This window comes from Cryptomeria japonica, chromosome 1, assembly GCF_030272615.1.
Source record: "Cryptomeria japonica chromosome 1, Sugi_1.0, whole genome shotgun sequence".
NCBI lineage: Eukaryota > Viridiplantae > Streptophyta > Pinopsida > Cupressales > Cupressaceae > Cryptomeria > Cryptomeria japonica.
The window spans coordinates 601,000,870-601,022,082 of record NC_081405.1 but is presented as its reverse complement, the minus strand read 5'-3'; the positions used below and the strand labels follow the sequence as shown (position 1 = coordinate 601,022,082).

The 21,213-nt window shown below is 36.8% G+C and overlaps 1 protein-coding gene across 1 annotated transcript; it reads right to left on the bottom strand.

Annotated features, from left to right (window-relative positions):
• Positions 1–1,102: 1,102 nt before the first annotated feature.
• Positions 1,103–20,296, bottom strand: LOC131048099 (uncharacterized). Its single transcript, XM_057981955.2, has 2 exons — positions 20,039–20,296; positions 1,103–3,802 (listed from the first exon to the last, which is right to left on the bottom strand). Exon 2 carries the CDS (start codon positions 3,728–3,730, stop codon positions 1,823–1,825), a length of 1,908 nt encoding a protein of 635 aa, XP_057837938.1. The 5' UTR covers positions 3,731–3,802; positions 20,039–20,296; the 3' UTR covers positions 1,103–1,822.
• Positions 20,297–21,213: the final 917 nt, after the last annotated feature.

Below are 21,213 nucleotides of genomic sequence, written 5' to 3'. Positions count from 1 at the left end.
AAAACAACAGCATCAGCAAGAGAAGAACAAGGCAGCAAAGCTGGAGTGACAGGAGTTGAATCCACAGGGGCGGAAGAGGAGTCCAACATAGGGGCCAAAACCGTGGAATCAACAATAGCATCAGCGACAGTAAGAGGCACCTCATGCTCCTAAGAGGAGCCATCCAAATCAAGATCAGTAGCCTGGATGGTCAAGTGATCAGCAATAGTATCCTTCCACCAAGTGGCAGCACCTTTGTGGTGTGAAATAGAGCAGTCTGAAGCTAGATGACCCGTAGAGAAGCATTTCCGACAGCAAAAAAGGAGGCCCTCAAAATCCAACAGCTGTGTCCAAGGCCTATCTCCCACCATACGAACCACATCTCTCGGGAGAGACGAGGAGATGCCAATGCCCACAAGGATGCGGGCAAAGATAGTGTGGTCCATTGAAGACATAGTGTCATTGTTATATCATTCATCTATCAACTATATAATAAATACTTTTATTACAATACTAAAACTGTAGATAACACGACTACATGCTACAAAACATACAATTTGCATGAATCTTTTAACCCAAATTGTTATCCAACCCACTCCTAAATTCATAAGCCATAATTGACTATCAACTGACCAACAAATATTATTATTGCAATACTAAAAAGATAAGTACTTGCCACTACGTGGTACTTCTTGTTTAATACTCTCAAAACCTTCCCCAAATAAGTTAGATATACAAGAGACAGTTAAATGGTGCCTCATGTCTGAAAGATGCAATGGAAAAATGACGAGATCAAATGAGGGAAAGTCAATCTTGAAACCTAAAAACAATTCATGCAAAAGCATTACTCATACCAAGCAAAGCAAGACTTTCCATGTTTAAAGTTGGAATAATAGAAGCTTAGAGCTTATTGGATTCAGAAAGTTAAGCAATCATTAGTGTAATATAATGCCTTGGAAACATATTGCATCGGAACGTCTACATCTAACTTGTTCTTTAATATATATAAACACAACTTGCAGACCTGTTTTGGTACAAATCATGACAGTAATTCTCAGCCATCTACTATGTTGACATTTTATATAGACAACATATTCAACTCTTTTCGCATACGATACAAATGAAGGCCAATAAATCGCTTTGCTCTTTTTTGATATTCGTCAGTTCCAAGGTTGGAACTTCCAGCACACAGAAACTTGCAGACCTGTTTTGCTAAAGTATTTACAGTAATTCTGCATAACAACATATTCAAATATTTTCACATACAATACAAATAAAGGCAAATAAATCGCTTTGCTCTTTCTTGATCTTCGGCAGTTCCAAAGTTGGAACTTCCAGCACACAAAAATTCTTTCAAAATATTCATACATGTAAACACAGAAAGTTTGTTCTGACTCACCAAATTACCAATAATACCAAGAGGAAGAATTGACTTTACTACAGACATTTCTATCAGATCATCAACAATTGGTGGAAGGAGATATCAATTATCTTATAACCATTGCCGCAAAAATCCACCACCATGATTCCTGACAACTGAATTAGGATCAATAAGCTTGTGTCAATGCTTCAACCTGGAGCCCCTCGTCACTAATGCTCAGAGAAGTGATTCTACACATTTCAAATATATAGACCCAAAATGACGCAATTGCCCAATATTGAAACTTTTAATTGAGAATGAAGTAACCAACCATACAATAGTCTAGGAAAATTATTCAAAAACACAGACAAAAGACGTGTGACCTCACTCTCCAAGGTTCAAACAACCTTTGACTAAAATACTTTCTAGAAATAAAAGAGTGAAAATGCTGTCATCCGTTTTTTTCAAAACCACTTCGTATTCTTACAAACACAGATAATTGCCAGTTTTATAGTTGTTTTCCCCCAAGTAAAAGTCTGTAAGCCCTTCAGAAACAGACGCGACAGTAATTCCTGAAAGTGTGTGCCCTTGGACAGCAAACTCTACACGACCTTTAATTTCAGGTTCTTTCCTGCGAGGAGCCTTATCTGTGGAATCCTGTGTCTCAGAGTTGACTGGCATCTGAGCTTTTAAGCAACCAGGACGACCTTGCAGTGGGATCTCCTGAACATGCCATCTTAACTCTTGGCTTTGACGGTTCAAAGTAGCTTTAGGGGATACTTTCAATAATGTAGGATCCTCTGGTAATTTCACAATGAAAACTACATCTTTAAGAGGTGTAGGCAAAAACGGATTGGCTACATATTGTATCATTAAGGAGAGCAAGGTACCACTTCGACGTGTGAGCAATCGAACCCTCAAAGGTAGAGGAGTAAAACGGGGCTGAAGACGATATTTCAAAATTGTCAAAGGATCTTCTGACACTGGAGTTCTGATGTGAAATAAACCCTTCCCGAGACTGCTTACAATGGCATCCTGCATGATAGCATTCTTGATGCCAGCTGAACCATGAAGTCGAAATGAAAACTCGTTATCCTTGATGCTGGAATCTTTTGGGGAAGTAGTCTTCAAGAACAGTGTACCCTGAACTCCTATCTTTTTGAGTACTGATTCTTTGAACTCGGCATTCACCTCCTCGTGCAGGTATAATAGAGGACCTTTGTTTGAAGATGCCATGCCTGCAGTCAGTGCTTCCCCAGGAGGAAGAGTTGGTCCAGATGATGGTTTTGATGCCGTCTGTCCACTCTCTAACAATTCAAGGCCTCCAAGCCCTTTTGTTCTCGTTGGTTCTATAGTTGCTCCAAATTCAGAGGCATCCAAACCTCCACCAAAGGCATCATCCAAACCTTCAAATGCCTCAGCTAATGAAGCCTGCTCATTACCAAACTCAATTCCTCCATAGTCTCCTTCAAATCCCTCCACTCCAATAAATGTGGACTCTGCCGTTGAAGTTGTTTTCAAGGTTGTCACGTCCAGCTCAGCAAGAGCTAATGTGACATCAGATGGTGACTCTTTATTCTTTTTAAATCCACCTGCAAGTTCATCAGTTTTGTTTACAGAATCACTAACTGCAAAAGGATCCTCATTAGCTGGTTTGTCAGCTGATTTCTGTTGAGAAGTCTGAGCTGCGGAGCTCTGTGGGGCAGGGGTAAGAGTTGCTGCCACCTCATCACCAGCAGATAAAGTCTCTTCTGGCAACTCAAACATAGCCTGTGAGAGGACTTGTACATTTGCCTTGTGCTCAAGAGACTGCCCTTCTAGTTGATTCCAGCTTTCTGCACCACGTACACGATTCTCAGCATCTATCGCAGAAAGAACCATCTTTGCAATACCCTCCCCATGCATAGATGCCAAAATAGTTGCAAGTCTCGTGCTACTTGCCCCATGCAAAACTATATCTAGAGCCATGTAAATCTCTGTATACTTGCGATGAAGCTTGTCAGGAGTAACATCGACACCTCTACAAGCAGCCACAACTACACTTACTGCTTGATTTACTATTCCAGTACATTCAAATACATTGTTTACAGTATCATCCTGATCTGCAGTTGTAATACCAAGAACATAGATGCTATTCACCAAACGGTATACTATTCGATATTTGCTCTCCTTTCCAACTACTACTTGCCCACTTGAGGCTGCCAAAGGATCGTCACCAAGACTTTGATCACCATCATCAGCTGTAGTACTTTTTCCACTTGCAAATGCAAGACGGGTGGCCTTAAAACTAGATACAGCTACCAATGCTCTTGCTGGAGGGAACCATTCACGGGTTTGAAGCAGAATGTCAGGTCCTTTTATTGGCTGTAGAGAAAGTGCTAGGCATGCCATCCTACCTACTCCTAAACAACAATTCCTTCAAATCTAAGAGATTTGCCTTTAGTCTGTGACTGACAAATTATGCTGCAAAACAGAACCAACATTTCATCTAGTTAGACTGTAGCGATATAAGTGCTATGCAGCATAACAATCCCATACAGGTAAGTAGCAAAAAAATAAAGTTCCAAGATACATTTGTGCACTAAAACTAAAAGCAAAAGGAATGGCAAATGTGACATAACAAAACCTACAAAATATACTAACTTTAGCATTGAAATATATCATTGACCGCAGATAGCATAGGTTGATCTTTAGCACGGTTGTGTGATACACATTGACATTGGTTTGAAGAAATCAATCAAAAACAAAAGACAAAGAAACTATCCTGTCTGAAAACCAATAAAAGATGTTTTACTGGTTGAAGGAGGCTCAAATGGAAAAGCTGCACCTGAGGTACTCTTTCCTGATGATAGCCTGATTCAGCCTTGTAACAGACTTCCTAGTGCCAAGGCTTCACTAGTCAGATACTGTGATTGCAATAATTCCACATGGAATTCCATCTCCCCAAACATCATTGAACTCAGAAACTGATTTGAGTTTATATTATCCATACAAGCATAATCTATTTTGAGGATCACATACAATGGAAAACTGATGAACTCTCATTTGAAGGGAACTGCTATAGAATTCCTAGGTTGCAAGCATTTTAAACGAAAGTCTATTTACGGAACTCAAAAAAAATTCAAGGATTGATGCAAATGACACTTACAGTAAAACACGGATGCTGAGATAGTGAGATTAATAGAAACGAATTAGCTGTGTTAAGACTCGGTAATTTATTATACTAGAGTAACAAGGATGCAAAAGTTTCTAAACCAATGTTGCTTGTCTCTGACAATGATAAACCTGCAGAAGTCTCCTATCCTTCCATCTAGTGACATGTTCCATTAACATCGAGCTAGAAATTGCCACCATACATTTTTTGTCCTAGCCATCACAGTTTCCCATGGACCGGGGTCTCCTGTGACTTATGAGACTACACAAAAAAAATTAAAAGAGAAACACTCTTAACCATCAACTAAGGGAATCCTCCAGAAGCCCCTCAATTCTCTTTGACAAAATCCAAGAAGTCAAGACATTGAATGACGAGGGTAATCATGAGAAATTGCCGTCATCTACTTTCAACAGTATTCTTGGCTCTGTTATCAGATCCTACCAGAACTTGTTCAAATCTGTCCAGATGCGGATTTTTTGGACTAGCCAAATCTGTCTGGAATTTTCATTTCCTATAGGAAAATTACCAAATTTCCAAATTTTTTGGCCTCCCAAACTGAATGGAATTTTCAAACCTGATAACTACAATTCTCTGTTCCTGAGTATTAAACAAAACAAAGCATAAATATTAAGATGTCTCCAATAAATATCTGGAAGTATTTCAACTTTCCCTTCAATAACTAAAGGATAGGAAAAAACCCTCCAGAATCCAAGCATATCTACCATCTTAATAGCTATAAAATGCACCAGAAAAATATTTACAGAAATCACTGGAAGGCTACTTGCCTTTTGCAACACTTTTCTGCCACTGGTTTACAAACATCTCAAAGAGCAAAACAAAACACTTTCCTCTTATCCACACAAAACTAGTAGCAAAATTGCATTTAGCCTTGATTGCTTCGTCTTCAGTGGCAGTCACAAATTCTCAGAATCTCAAGTGCAAATCAAAACATTTTCCTCGTATCCACACAAAACTACTTGCATCATTACATTTAGCCTTGATTGCTTTGTCTTCAATAGCAGTCACATTTTCTCAGGTGCAAATCAAAACAAAGCAATCAAGGCCAAATGTATTGAGAGGAAACTAATCACATCACTCCCAGACTTGATCTCCTCACCTTCGGTGTCATTAAAAAAGGTACAGTCATATTACAACAATATGACAGATGACCTGAGTTTTTTCAAATTTAATGTCTGACATTGACATGATAGGTTTTAGGGAATCCTTATGCAATTTAAATCACATGCAGAATTCAATTTGCTTTTGTATGACTAAAAGATTTTTTTGATTATTTTAAAGTATAACTATAATTTATGATCCATGATATATATGATATGTTCCTTGGCTGTAAGATACACAGTCTCCACTAAATGCACCCTTATTACTCAGGAACGGAGAATTGAACAGTCAAACAATGATTGGATATCAAACTAGTGTTTATAATTCAAATCTAAGCAAGAAGCTAAGCATAAAATGATTTCCACGCTGTTGTATATTCAAATTTGCAAATCAGATGTCTCATTGTTGCAAATCAATAAATGACTGTAGGCAACTCTAGGGGTTTACACAACATTTAATTCCTCATAGATCCGAGCCTAATGTTTACACAACATCAATCTGTTTACAAATCTAAGCCTAAGGTTTAAACAGTTATAATTCACTTACAAGTCTGAAATCTCCTTCTGTGATGAGGGCATACTCGACCAATGGTGTATTTGGAATTAAACGGAGTTAACCTGGGCTGATCAAATGAGTTATGCTTACCTGTTTCACATCGCAATTGGCTGGTATAATGCAATTCTAGTCATTCGTTGTCCAATTTCTCTACTTGTTCAGCTTACATAAGGGTATAAAGGGTGCGATCTGGAATGATACTTGAAATTATCTACTCCATAAATCTTAAGACTCCACATTGCCAAGCCAGACTTAAATGCCAGTTGTGATATAATGATTCACACCTTCATGAAGAAATTAGTGACCTTCAACCTAATTCATTGTTGATTTATGTGTTGGATCTGGTGGCTTTATTACAATCAGTAGGTCTTCTCCTATGTTGTATACTGCTCAGATTTCAGGTGTAGTAAATTAGGCAAATTCAATCTATCCTGGTAGATAACGCCTATAGGGTAAGTCTGGGCTAAACCTTCCTGCAGCAATGGAATTCTTTAAGGGATTTCAAGTCTGAAGATCTGAAGATAACTCCAACTGAGGTCACAACTTGGCAAATGGAGCTATAGGACACAATCAACAACACTTAGACTCTCCTGTGATGGTCCAACCTGAATATCGATAAATGTTCAAAAATGTAAGCTCAACTGCAAACCCTAATTTGGATTTCCTCAAAGTAAAGGTATTCAGGTTTTGCCCAAATACCTTGATGTATGAGTGCAGGGATTTTAATCCCGCCATTCACAATATACTCAGAAATTAAAAACACTCAAAAAATACATAGATTGCTCCCCTAGAATGAAATCTTGAGTGCCCTTTTATACCAAATTGGAATAATCCGGTGGAGCCAACCCTATTTGAAAATGAAATATCTTATGGCATTGACCAGCACTTTCAATTCGAAAATCTTTTATTTTATTTTTTTACTTTTTATTATTAATAATATTAATAGTGTTATTGTCATGATATAATTATATTATTAATATAGTGTTTAAAACACTTTTTTTTAGTATGTTAAATAACATATTCATTTTATCCCAGCAAAGGGAACATGACAAATTGACAATATAAATATTCACATATATGTCCTAATAGACTAATTGCAAAATTTTGGCAATAAAATATCAACTTGTCTCTTCATTACATGCTTAGACATTATAAAGCCCATTTATAATCATTTGAACCCAACTCTGCTTTTTTGCAGGATTATATATGTATACATGCACCAATGACATTTAAATTGATGATCATCAAATAAACTTTAAAGTTGGACAGATATAGCTCCTAAACCATTTCCCTTAATGTCTATCTCTGTGAGTATGTATATACAACACCACTTTATCTATGTTCTCTATGGATGTGTCCCCTACTCTTTAGACCTAGAGACACTTTAAGAAACATCCCCTGCCATCCCCAAACCCTCAAAGTCAATCGGGAAAGGACAAAATGTTAGGAATACAATCACAAAGCAATGAAATTATCAAAAGATTGCATAAATAAAACACACACAAAACATAGCCCGCACGTTCAGCGGAGTTGGCTTGGGCCATGGGTTTGCTCCCCATTGGTATCACGTTCGACTCCGAGGGACAGGTTTAACCGGTGTTTGTTGGTTGCAGGCTCCAAAACCACCCCAAGGGACTAGTCTCGCCTCCACTCGCCCATCCTGAGCACTGGGCTGGGTTGCGGGGATACCTCTGAGTATCAAAAAAACACACACACACACAAAACATAGCATACAAGAGACACAGATATGTGTGATTCACCCAATATGGGCTACATCCATGGAGAAAAATGCCAGTCCTACATTTATTTTTTCCAGCAAAACAAAGGGATACAACCTACAGCAAATTCGTTGCAAAATTCCTCTTCAATCTCTCATAGTCTCCACACACAGTTACCACCTTTTTTTCTTCTATTTTATTTTTGATATGTAACTTTTATACTGTATTGCTAGGCAAGTTTTTAAAAATTTCTCTTCGGGGGCACTGCCCCCAAACCCTCACCAGGGAGGCTCCAAAATCTATCACCGACTGTTCTAAACCCCTAGCAACACAAGTGGTAGAGGCAAGCCCCCCATAGCCCACCCCACCCCACTCCCCCCCCATTAGGAACTAGGACCCAAGCACAGCTAATAATCAAGCTCCATTACAAACACAAGAAACAACATTAAGCAATCAAGACAATCAATTATTCCATAATAAAAAACAAAAAAAATTGCCATTATTAAATAAAAAATTAAAATAAGTCTTGTGTTGTAGACTCCCACACTACACTAAGCCCTAAATGCACAAAACATAGCTTCCTTGTCCATTCCAAACCATAATTACATACAAAAAAATAATTGCAATGGCACAATTGAAGGCAACTTGAGGTATCAAAACTAGGGCAGCAACAGGCAACATTAGTGAGCAATGAGCACTAAGGAGAAGTAGGGTAGTTTCTTCTTCTTTTCTACACAAAATAACATGTTCAGCAATAGTGACAGTAGTGAACACGTTTCATGCTCAAATAGGGGATCATAAAGGTGTGGGAATGGTGAGAGTGAAGGAGGACAGTCACAATCCATTTGAGTGCCCTTCCACCCTCTTGGAATTTTATTCAAAGGGTCCTTTCAAACTCTCTAAACCTCTTGTCCAATTTGTGACAGCTCAAGTAGAATGTGGTTGTGTCATATTTGTAACAAAAATTTAGGAGGCAGCTACAACAAGATATATGGTTACCTCTTGGGCATTATAGGATAAGGGGTTAAAGTTTGTCTAGAATTAGTGACAGCTAAGAAAACAGAGGATTATAGATTGTTTATGGGGGGCAAAGCAATGTCTAAGGGTATGCTAATGCCAGTAAAGTCTACAAAATCAACTCTGCCATCCCTGGTTGCTTGTGGTATTGGTCTCTGTGAGAGGAAAGAGGAAAGAGGAATACTAGTGGTAATGAGAGGGTGGGGCTAGCTGCAACCAAGGAAGCATAAATTAGAAACAAATCACGATTAATGGTTAAAAAGCAAAATTTGCAATTTTGTGTGTGAGAAAAAGTGATTTTAAAAAACACGTTGATCATTGATTTTGACTGGTTTCCCTCTATTTCTAACAAATTTTTCGACTATAATTGCAATTTTTAGGGTTTTATACCCCAGATTTCACTTATGTGTGATTGGTGGAGTTCATTCCAATATTAAATTATGTCTCCAGTCACAACATGAAAATTATTTTGACTCATGGACACGCTAGGGTTTGTTGTGAGTTGTGACTGTTTTTCTATTCATTTGTTTGCCTTAAATTAATATGAGTCCTATTCCAGCTAAAATTTGTAATTTTAAATGTAACTAGCTTTTTCATAGCTGCCCTAATTCTTGTAGAATGTGACACTATGGACAAGACCATCTAGGCCACAATTTTGGATTAATGATCATAGTGAATTCTTAATGATATAATGCCAAACACATTGATGACATCAATTTAAATCTTTATTGGAGATCCACTAGATGAGTGTTCTAATAAACTAGGGTTTAGGGCCTAACTAAATTCAATAAAGCATATCTAAGCAAACATCAATCCAAGTGTCGTGCCCTCCTTTGTATTAGTTGTATAGATATTCCCATATTTAAATAATTTTCCCTTAAAAATAATTTTGTCAACATTAAATAATGTTTGAAAAAGTTGTGACAGATCTAGTTTCCAATGCCTCTACAAACAAATGACTAGAATAGTTTTCTAGTATTCTTGTTAGCCATCTACCGAACAATTATATTCCAATGAAACAAATCACACATATTAAGCCAATCCTCTCATGGTTTTACAATGATTTGACAATCCATCAATATAAAGTTGCCAATTTATAGTATCTACAAGAACCCATGGCAAGGCCCAATCAATGGGGTTCATTTATTTTTGTCACATGTTTTAACTTCTCATAAAAAGAGACAAACAAGAATGAGATTTTGTTTTGAACTGAATGTACAATATAACATTTGGCATACTTGGCTCTCATAGTCTTAGAGAAAAATATAAAACATTTGACAACACACTTGAGTGAATGATGCAAGCAATTTATTATTAGTATCTGTTAATTTTAAGTGCTCACATGTGAAACAAACTAATTAATCATAATCAGACTGTGAATAAACAGTAAAAGTAATGAAACACGAGACACAAGACACCAATACCCTGGGAAAACCTCCCTCTTGGAGATGAAAAACCCAGCCTTAAACATATAATGTATTATCTCAATGATAAGCAATTACAACATAACAGACTTATCTCTGATTGCTGTCCAAACAGCAAGTTGCCAAGGTGATAGAGGATGCTGCCCTAACCAGCAGTAGGTGACCAAAGGAGCAGACCAGCAGAAGATGACTTCAACAGGCTGAAGCAGAATTATAAACAATCTTGACAACCTTGCTTAATAATGTCCTTGAAGTTCGCCAAAGTGTGAAACAGCAGAGTCGCCAAGTGTAGAAGAGCAGATCGCTAAAGTAGAACAGCAGATCACTAAGATAGGAGAGCAGATCGCATTTGACAAGTAACAGTGAATGTGTTTGACTTCATCTTGAAGTTGTTATATATATATATATATCCTCCTTTTGGCGGTAGACATCTAGATCAGCTTGCAACACTTGCTATTTTAATATTATTATTTTATTAGTTGCCTTTCCCACGTTGGACATTTGGGTCCAGCCCAATGCCTAAGCACGTTACATTTTGGCCCCAGCCCTATCACACATTGAATTGCCTTTACCACGTTACATTTGGGTCCAGCCCAATAACAAGTATATTGAAATAATACATATAAACTAGGTTGCCGGTTCGGGTTCGGGCATGGGTTCGGGTTCGAAGAACCCGGTATGCTAGTACGGCAAAATTTTGAAAAGGGGTTTGGGTTCGTTTGGGTTCGTTAGTACAAAAACATGTAAATTTTATATATATATATTGATATTTATGAAGCCTATAAGCATGAATTAAAATTTGCATGTCACATAGCATCATATAAACAACAAAACAAACATAAACTTGTAATCATAGCATCATGATCATACCATAATAGCATCATATACATCAAGTTTAATATCAAAATGACAAAATACTCAAGAATCATTGTTTCAACTTTCAACAATATAAACTTAAAGTTTAATCATCAAATGGATCATCTAATTCATCCTCCTCCTCCTCCTCCTCCTCCTCATTGACATTGACATTAGATGAGCCAATGCCACTTGCACTTGCACTATAAGTTGGCTCAATTTCCGAGTCATCAAGTGTCAATGCAAGAAGGTAAGAAGCAGGAGAATCCAAATCAGTATGCTCTGGCTCTATATCCCACATCTTTGTTTCCCCTTGTGTGTAGTCATGTTGTTTGTGTGACAGAAGACGTAGGTTGGAATGCACATATACTAAATTCTCCGCTCTTTTTGATAGCAGCCTATTGCGCTTTACAAAGTGGATGAAAGAGTATGTGCTCCAATTTCTTTCTGAAGCAGATGAACTAGCAACCTATGAAGACAAAGTAAACAATTAAAGTTATACATTAATAAAAATAAAATTACTAGCAACCTATGAAGACAAAGTAAAATATAAATAAACTAAAACTTGTAAATTTAAAATTTTAATTAATTAAACTTACTTGTGATAAAACTTTTATAGTGAGGGGTTGTAGGTGTTGGAAGCATGTGCCATGGAAGTACCACCAGCTATGAGCATCCTTCTTGGATCTATGACGAAGTGCATCAACACTTAGACCATTCCCATTTGCAAATTTTATGAACTCATTTGTAACAACATCTCGCAAATCATCATCGGGATATAGTCTAAGAAATGCTGCCTTGTACCCATCAGATACTTCTAGATCTCTCCATGGTGGAATCCTTCCTGGTTTATCAAGAAACTAATTGCTATAGTACTTAGGTGTCAAGGCATAGGCAAGAAGGTGCAAAGGAGTGGTCATCTTATTCCACCTTTCTACAATAATTACTTCCAGTTCTTTGAAGAATTTCTCCTGAGGATCATTCTCTTTTTCATTTATGGTGACCTTTATTTTTTCAAGCATTGAGTCAATGCCATCATAAATCTCACCTATGCAAGGCCTATCCATGTCTGTATAGCAAATCATGCTCATGATGGACTCAGTGATACTTAGGAGATATGTAACAAGATCCCACCATTTCTCACTCAATATTCTATCCCTAATTTTTTCTGCCCTCTCAGTGCTACTTTGCTTCCATACAATCCAATTGGTGTTGATCACCATATTGCATAGTGCCACTCTAACTTTCACAAGTCGTCTTAAGACGACTGTATTTGATGCAAAACGGGTCTCAGCAACCTATAACACAAATTAATGCCAAATGATTAAAAAATAATGCCAAACTTTAAAGAAGAATACATAATATAGCTTACACAATGATATTATGAACATTGAAAATTAAAAAAAAACAGAAAATGTAAAATTAAATTACTATTTCACTTACCTTCAATAGCTCCAAATTCGAATAGGTTCTAAAAATCCCTTGAGACATGTGGTGGTTTGTGATGAACATCTGGATGTCCTCAGCCTCTGCATACACATCTCTGATCCATTTTATTTTTTGCCCAATCCTTTGTAGCATAAGATTGAGTGAATGTACCGCACAAGGTGTCCAAAAGATGTGATCGTAGCATTGCTCAACCAACAAACCAGCAGCTCTACAATTTTTTGCATTGTCCGTTATGACTTGGACAACATTGTAGGATCCCACAGACTCAATGGCAGAGATGAGAATTTCTGCAATAAATTGGCCATCTTTTATTTGGCCCTCACAATCCACAGCTCTCAAAAACATTGCCCCTTTAGGGGACATCGCTATGACATTGATCAAGGGACAGTTTTTAGCATCTTTCCACCCATCTAAAACAATTGTTACACCTGTCTCAACCCATGAATCCCTTATGGGTTCCAATGCATCTTTTGTTGGATTTTTGAGTATTAGACCAGCAATCAGACTTTCAATATGTAATTTCAGATTAGGATTAAGTGAATAAGACTAGTAAATGAAAGAAAGAAATAAGTGCACAAGAGACCAACTCAATTACCCTGGGAAAACCTCCAAGGAGGAAAAACCCAGCACTAAAGACCCACAGGTCGGATTATGTATTCAATTCTGAATTGTAATAATACAATACTTAGCTCAAAAGTGAGATCTTCAAACTGCACATTTGCATGAATCAGATCTGCCCTTTTAAACACCAGGTCTGCACTTTAACATCAACCAGATCTGTACCTTGACACGCACCAGGTCTGCTCCTTTTAACAGTTGAATCTGAACATTCACATGCACCAGGTCTGCACCTTCTTGGCAACTGAATCTACACTTTCAGTTTGCAATTAGGGCATAGAGATCTTCACACAAAGTTGAATCTTGTGTTATCAGCAGAGTCTTCAACTTTGCACAATAATATTCGCACTTCTAGGTATCAAGGTCGCACTTAGATTAGACTGAATTTGCACCTTGACTGAAGTATTTCACATAGACTGAATTCGCACCTTGCTGGAGTTATTTCGCATAACTGAGAGCATAAGCAAAACTGAATGTATTTGACTTGTGAAATGTCTTTTATTTATATGCACCTTTAACCCTTATTTGTAAGTCGGCCTCCTTTAAATTTTGGCGCCAATATTATTATGGCGTGTGTATTTAGGATAGCGTGAGGAATAGGGCAGGGCCTAGACTTGGGGCACGTTACCCTTTAGGGCCCAGACCTAAAAGGGTTCAGATGTTGCCTTAAGGCAATCCGAACCCTATATAGCCCTAGTTACAAACAACATCTTCAACCCTCTTCACCTCTTTCTCCAATAATGTTCCGCATACCTTCTCATAACTGGGGCCCTTATACCCTTTTGGAGCCTCATTAACACTTTTTATCATTTGTTTCCAATATGGGGAGCGAACAACATTGAATGACAACCCATTTGCATAAATGCACCTAACTATATCTTCGTCAGCATTGTCTCTACTCTCATTTTGGAATGCGGTTTCTAAAGGCCCCTTTGTTCTTTTACATGTCAAGGGTGGTTCACTTTGAGGTTCATTTGTGGCAAAGAAGGGGTGGTCTTCTACTATAATAGTAGGATTAGAAGGGCCTTGCATTCCCTTTGTTTTCTTTGATGCGGTTTGGTTCAATCTACAGGCTTCCCTCTCTTCTGCTGCCTCATGCTCCCTAATATATTTCATCACTGTCTCATCTGGTATAGGTTTACCATTTTTTCCAGGGCATTTTTTGATGCCTCTTCCTTTTATTCCACACAAATGGCCTACCACCCGATAATATGAACTATTACATTCAATATCACATCCATGGCATTTCCAACGGAATCCCCCACCTCCCGGAAGTTGTTTTATAATGTCCACATATTTCCATAAGGGAGAATTTGGATCATTTCTTTGTTTTGCAATTATTTGTTCATTGCCAATGGAGGAAGATGTAGATGCCATTCTAGTTCCTATGGCAAGAAATAATATAAACATATTCAAAAACAAAAACTAAATAATGAAAAAAAATTCAAGTTTCATGTTTGACAATTTGTGAAACAAAAATAGTTGGAAAAAAATGTTTAAAAACCTACCTCTTGCAGCCAATGAAAGCTTGAAAATGTATGGAAATGATTCTGCAACACTTGTTGAAGCTTCAAAAATCAGTCTTCAACTCCTCCTCTTTGATCTTGGAAGCCAAATTTTGTTCACCCTTTCTTCAACCTGCTCTCATAAAACTTTTGTTTGCAACACAAATGAGGTGAAATGAGTCAATAAAATGTTTTAGAAGTCAATTTTAGGTTATAATTTTCACTTTTTACAAGGCGGATTTGAAAAAAAAATTAATTTTGCAATGTTTTTTGATTTTACGGCCCGCCCAGCCACCCGGGTTCGACTGAGTCCGCTCAGGTTCGACTGGGTTCGACCCCGGGTTCGACTGGCCACTTTGGGTTTTTCGAACCCAGGTCGAACCGGACCCGTACCACGGACCCGGTCGAACCCGGACCCGTACCAAGGCGGCCCAGGGGCGAACCCGGTAACCTAGCATATAAATTTGATTGTCATTTGACAACATCAAAGTTCGATAATCAGATATTCGAACTTAGCTAATATTTTTCAACAGTATCTATATTTGGGAATTACATGAACAACATTTCAACACCACATAGTGATGGAACATTATGAACACCCTATTTCACATGACAACCTTCACTCTAAATCCCCAATGGTATGCACCAACGATTAGGAGAGTGCCACCCTCATAATGATGACGAGGTGAAAGAAAGATTACTAAAGGCCCTTTGAAGATATATTCAATGAAGGAATCAACTTTACTTCAAACACAATGGCTTGCCTTTGCTAATGGTCCAACATTCAACAAATCAAAGGCAAAGGTAGATAGAGCTACATTACCTCAAATCGAAGCTATTGGATGTGGACATGGCAAGGATACACCAAAGTTGAGGATACTTTCCATTCGCCTCCTTTTGCAAGTTGTCAATTCCTCTAATACAAAGAGGAATTGGTCCACATACATCTTCATCCACACTACCAAGAGGAACATGCTTATCTCTCAAATGCACAAAGGAATTAGTGGTCATGCTGATGCATAATGCCTCACAACTTCAAAATTGATTAACACCTGAGTATCGACAAGCTCAAACATTGTGGTGTTATGTTGATCCCAAGATGCCACACAAATTGATGAGGAGTATGCACAAGAGGGATTGGTGGGTGTTCAATCAAATTCAGAATCTAATTTTGATTGAGGCAAGCACGAGGCAGAGGTATAGCAGCAGATCTTAGATAGTATACATTTATCATTTTGTACTTATAACATTTTAGCCTCTTCATTTTATTGTGTTACATATATGTAAAACCCAAACAGAAATGATTAGACATTGACTGTTTGTTAAGTTGTATGTAAATTGTCGAGACATGTGAATTCTCATTTAAGACCTAATGTTTCATAATATGGCTCTTTCTATACTGTATATGATGAACGTCATATAGATGGTTAATTGAACTTTCCTATATGTTTAAAATTTTCCTTATCTTTGATTGACATCCCCTGGAAAAGGTCTACCAAACCCTACCATACCATAAACACATCCCTCCCTTTCTTGCCGTCCCCATTCCAGAAACTTGATGTAACATGTCTTTTTATGAATTGGCATCTGGAAATGGCAGTACATGGAAATGGTGTAACGCCAAGTGGGCATAGACAAAAAATATGCAAAATTTAGAACATTAAATTACCTACAAGGATTTGTATATTAAAGAGAATGAGGCCATTAATTTTAGTTGTTCTTCATTGTGTTCTCATCTCCTCAAAAATGTGATGCCCAAAGCCCACAATTTTGTTTTGAACTAACTCTACTTTTCTTCAAAATGCTATTGATAGCTCTTGCAAGCTTTCTAATTTTTGGCTAATATTTTTATCTAAAAAATAAATAAATCTTTTAGGTGCAAACTATTGACTGTTAAGAGCTTCGGCTATTTCACTTACTTTTGTTGTATTTCTCTTCCTCCATTTTTTGTGAAGGATATATCTATTGAGGCATAAGGAGATAAAAATGAACATCCCTTGTCGCTAAAGAAATCTCCTACAAGTCTTCCTATTTGCAAGATGCATACAAATGATAAGCAGCCATTAGTCAAATGCTAGGAAACTGGAAAGAGTCATTTTCAAGCATAGCAGCTTCTTTTGTTTCTCACATAGTAAATTCTTTTATCTATGTTCATCCAATTTAGGGTTTGTTGTGTTCCCTACTATATGGAAAGGTGAGGAAAGAAATGATAGGAATAGGAGTTGTGTAAACTAAATCCTCTAACAAATGATACTGGATGCACAGAAAGAAGGATGCCAAAGAAGACCTTTAAATTACTGAAATGTGTTATAAGAATAACCACCATATTTTTTTTATTTTTTTTAAATGAAATAAATTGCAATGCATTGTCCTTATCACTTTCTGGTCCCCAAATTCCCAAGATGGGCAAGGTGAGCACATACAGTGTATAGGAACACACCAACTATCTAGATGCAGAAACTTGAAAGAAACATACCAGAGTGTAATGTCAGCCAAATCTTCAATTCTTCAGTGAGTGTGGTATGCAAGAACTGAAAGGAAAACACTTATACATTTATTCAGGGGAGTGTTCAATTACAAAGCACAGGCACCACTCGCTTATTCAGAGGAGTGCAATTACAAAGCATGAGCAGTACTCGATTACTCAGCGAAGTACAATTACAAAGCATAGGCACTCTTCACTTATTCAGTCAAGTGCAATTACACAATGCACCAACTTCCACTTATTCAATGGAGTGAGCAAATATATTAAGGTGCATGAAAAAGCCACTGGCGATAGTATCATCCAAGGTATTACAAAGTTATATCAAATGCATTACAACTCAACACAATTGCTGCGCCAATCCAAAAATGAACCCAATGACATGAATAAATCAACTTGTCAATAAACCAGTTGCAGAGTACCTCTATTAGATGAAACATAGGCTGGTGTAGGTCTGATATAACCTTGTAGTTGCTGGTAAAATCCCTCAAACTCAGATACAACGCATTGAAACTCTACCCCAAAAGCATACTGACATCAACCATCACCCCAACACTAATCTCATTGACGTCTATGGCTACATACAGGTTTGCTTCAGAAGTTATTGTTGCTGTTACAGCAGGTACGCCAGAGACAAACATTTAGTATCATCAAGACAAGACCAAATTCCAATGCCCAAGAGATCAAACAAGAATTTTATGGTCAAGACTCCACTAAAGAGTGATATTTGAGCACTCAAAATGAAGCGCTTCAGCTCCTACATTACCATGCTCCCTTTCTAGCACAGTACAACCCAACTGGAGCAAAGTACAGCCCAGAACAGCATTAAATCGTTCCAAAAAAGAGTAAAGTCTGTGGGAAACATTCACCTTAACTTACCAATATCAAGTGTAGATGTGCACTGGTTGTTCTTGGATGAAATCACTCTAACTAGATACGAGGTTTTTGTCCCTGAAACTAGCTTTTTCGAGAGGGTTTTCATCCTCAAGAAAATTGGAGAAGATCAAAAGATCTTTCTGAAGTAGAAACAAATTTCATAGCATGGCTAAGATCAACAACAAGCTCACAACCTCTTTTTATAACATACTGGAGGGAAAAAAATAAAATAATAATTTCCCTTTTCCTCCAGAAACTCCCCATTTTCAAATAACATAATCATTCATTATGTGCAGAAGGCCCTCCTGTGACTAGGCATTCCCCGGAGGCACAACTTGAACGCTTTTTAACATAAAAAAATTATACTCCGTTGCATTTTTTTTAATATTTCCTCCTTAGGACTTCAATTAATAAATTATTTCATAATTTAATAAATCACCCAAGTTGAGAAAAGCATCAAATGAAACAAATATGAAATTCTAATCGTACAATTATGTCACTGAGAACTTAGGACAATGAATCGAAGCAACTTGATGACTGTCTAAAAATAACATGCTTCTCCAAGAAGTTTGGAGAGCTCCCAAAAGATCAAAATTACATTCTGAAAGCATCATAAAGTTCACCGAGACCATCTGAACTCACTGCCATGAACAACACCACTGCTTGACTAATCATGTGCTCTCCTTTTCTCATCAATTAGCCTATAGAAAAACTTAGAAAATAGGCTAATTGTCCACAAACTAATTATGCGTGATAATGGGATATTACAAAATGAAGTAAATTTCTTATCAAATGATAATATCCAAATACAATGGAAGAAATTGCAGCTACACCATCCATTGCGCTTTTATTTATTTCATAGCTTCTACATCTCTGTATTTTAATGCATATCTTCTAGATTTCAGGTTGTCGCTTACACATGAATATTTTCACATTTCATCCCATATGGAATCCAACTAACCTTAACGTGAGAACATTCCTTCAAAGTTCAAACAATTAAGTAAAATTTCTTCAGAAATGTTTAAGGATTCATTTTTCTTTGCATCTCCATCCCTTAAAATCATATTCCGATCTCAATTCTATAAAATGTGCTAAACACAACTGTGCTAAAAAATACTCTTACAAACAGCAAATACATTTATTAGTTATTACTCTAACCAAAAACTGAACTAAAAGGCATTATCTAGTGGAAATTTGGCAATCTTCCTGGTATTTGAGCTGGTGAGACTCTCAATCATTGCCAGAAATTACTGTGACGCAAGTTTAAAACACAGTTAAGAAATTATCTAATAGAGAATACGGACAGTTCACTAGAAGCGATGCGACTCACGAATTAACACTCATCACAGGAGGAATTATCCAGTGATGTTGACTTCAATCACCGTGATCTACAAAATACAGCTCTTGCCAAATACTAATCACGTTTCAAACAACCAGAATATCACTGTATATATCTACCAAAATAAATATTTTCTCTCATTTTGGTCTCTGCAACATGCCACTGGGTCCTTAATTGACAGAGGAAAACATTCCAACCATTTTGACCCAAAAAAATGTTTCCCAGCCAGTTGCCTAGATAAATTTATGCTTAAATATAATTATGTGCCATGCTTACATTGCCCTAGAAAACATCGAAGTGCTCCACTATAGTCAAAATTCATAAATACCAGCACCCAAATCGATCTATTCTTTAAATTATTCTCTTCAATTTGCAAAATAAAAAATATCCTGAAACTATATAATCCGATCCAGAAGTATCACAAACCCTTTAAAATAAAAGTATAGCGATAAGGCTTCAATAAATCAAAAAAATGACAAATATCTTAAAAAAAGATCAGATCTCTTTGCCATATCAGATCTCAAACAAGAAAAATGCAAACAACACGGGATTTAGCAAATTCCATCAAAACAGGTGGATTTAACATACCTTATTCTAAAGCATTTTTGTTCCGATCGAGCAGATAGACACAAAGCGAATCGAACATTAGACCCTTCATTTCTTACGGGTGTAAAATCAAGTCTGTTCAAATATCATTAGGCTTGATCACAACATTTCCCGTTTGCAGATCCGTCGTTTGACGAAATTCAACCCAATAACATCTAGAAAAAAATAAATGGAGATTGCCTGTGACCAGACCCTTTAGTTTCGGAAATCTGTAGAGTATTATTATGTTTTGGAGATTAAGGGCTTTATCTTATTTAAGAATTTATAGAGCTGGTGGTTTCCTGAATATTTAAATTTTTTTATTGAGTTAAATAATCATTTTAAATTTATAATTTATATAATTAAAATTATTATGTTTCTAAAATATATAATTATTATTTATTTTCAGTTTCTCTTTAATTAACAGTATATTTTTCAAATGATAGTGATTTCATTAAAATAAGAAAAGATTTCAAATTATTATGTTCTCATCATTTAAAATTTATATGAGAACATTATAGTTACTCAACTATAAGTAAGAAATACATTAATTGCATGAGGATATAAGGTAATTCTTGTAAGGAAATAATAACTATATTATATTTGTATACACTAAAAATCGGTCTGGAGAATTGAATTAATTAAATACGAAAATATGTAATTAATATGACCTTTTATTCCTCTATGGTTCATTTATTCTAATTCTTCCCACTTTAATCATTTTCTTCCATTTTCCCAATTAAATATGCAAATTAATTAGTTTGTGTATTTAATTCTTCCTCTCCATTAAATTTAGTTTTAAATTCAAATTTAATCACATGTGTCCTAACTCCTAACCACTCTCTAACCTAACCTTCTTCTAACCAACCCCTAGCCTAACCACAGGTTAATAAATCTTATCCTCTCAAACCTCTTATGCTAACCACTTTGGAGTGTCCACCCTCTCTTGGAGACACGTGGTACTTATGCTACATGTCTCTCATCTCCGTGTAACTTGCCCCTTTGTTGACATATGATTGGAGATTATTTGCTACTTTTCTCCTTAGGAATGACAAGTGTCCAGTTCCTTAACCTCCTTCCAAATTCTTCAATCTCAACCATTGATTTATCCAAACTGAATCTACACCGTTGATTCTTGCCACCTCACCTTTGGTCATGAAAATCTTATAAATGCCCCC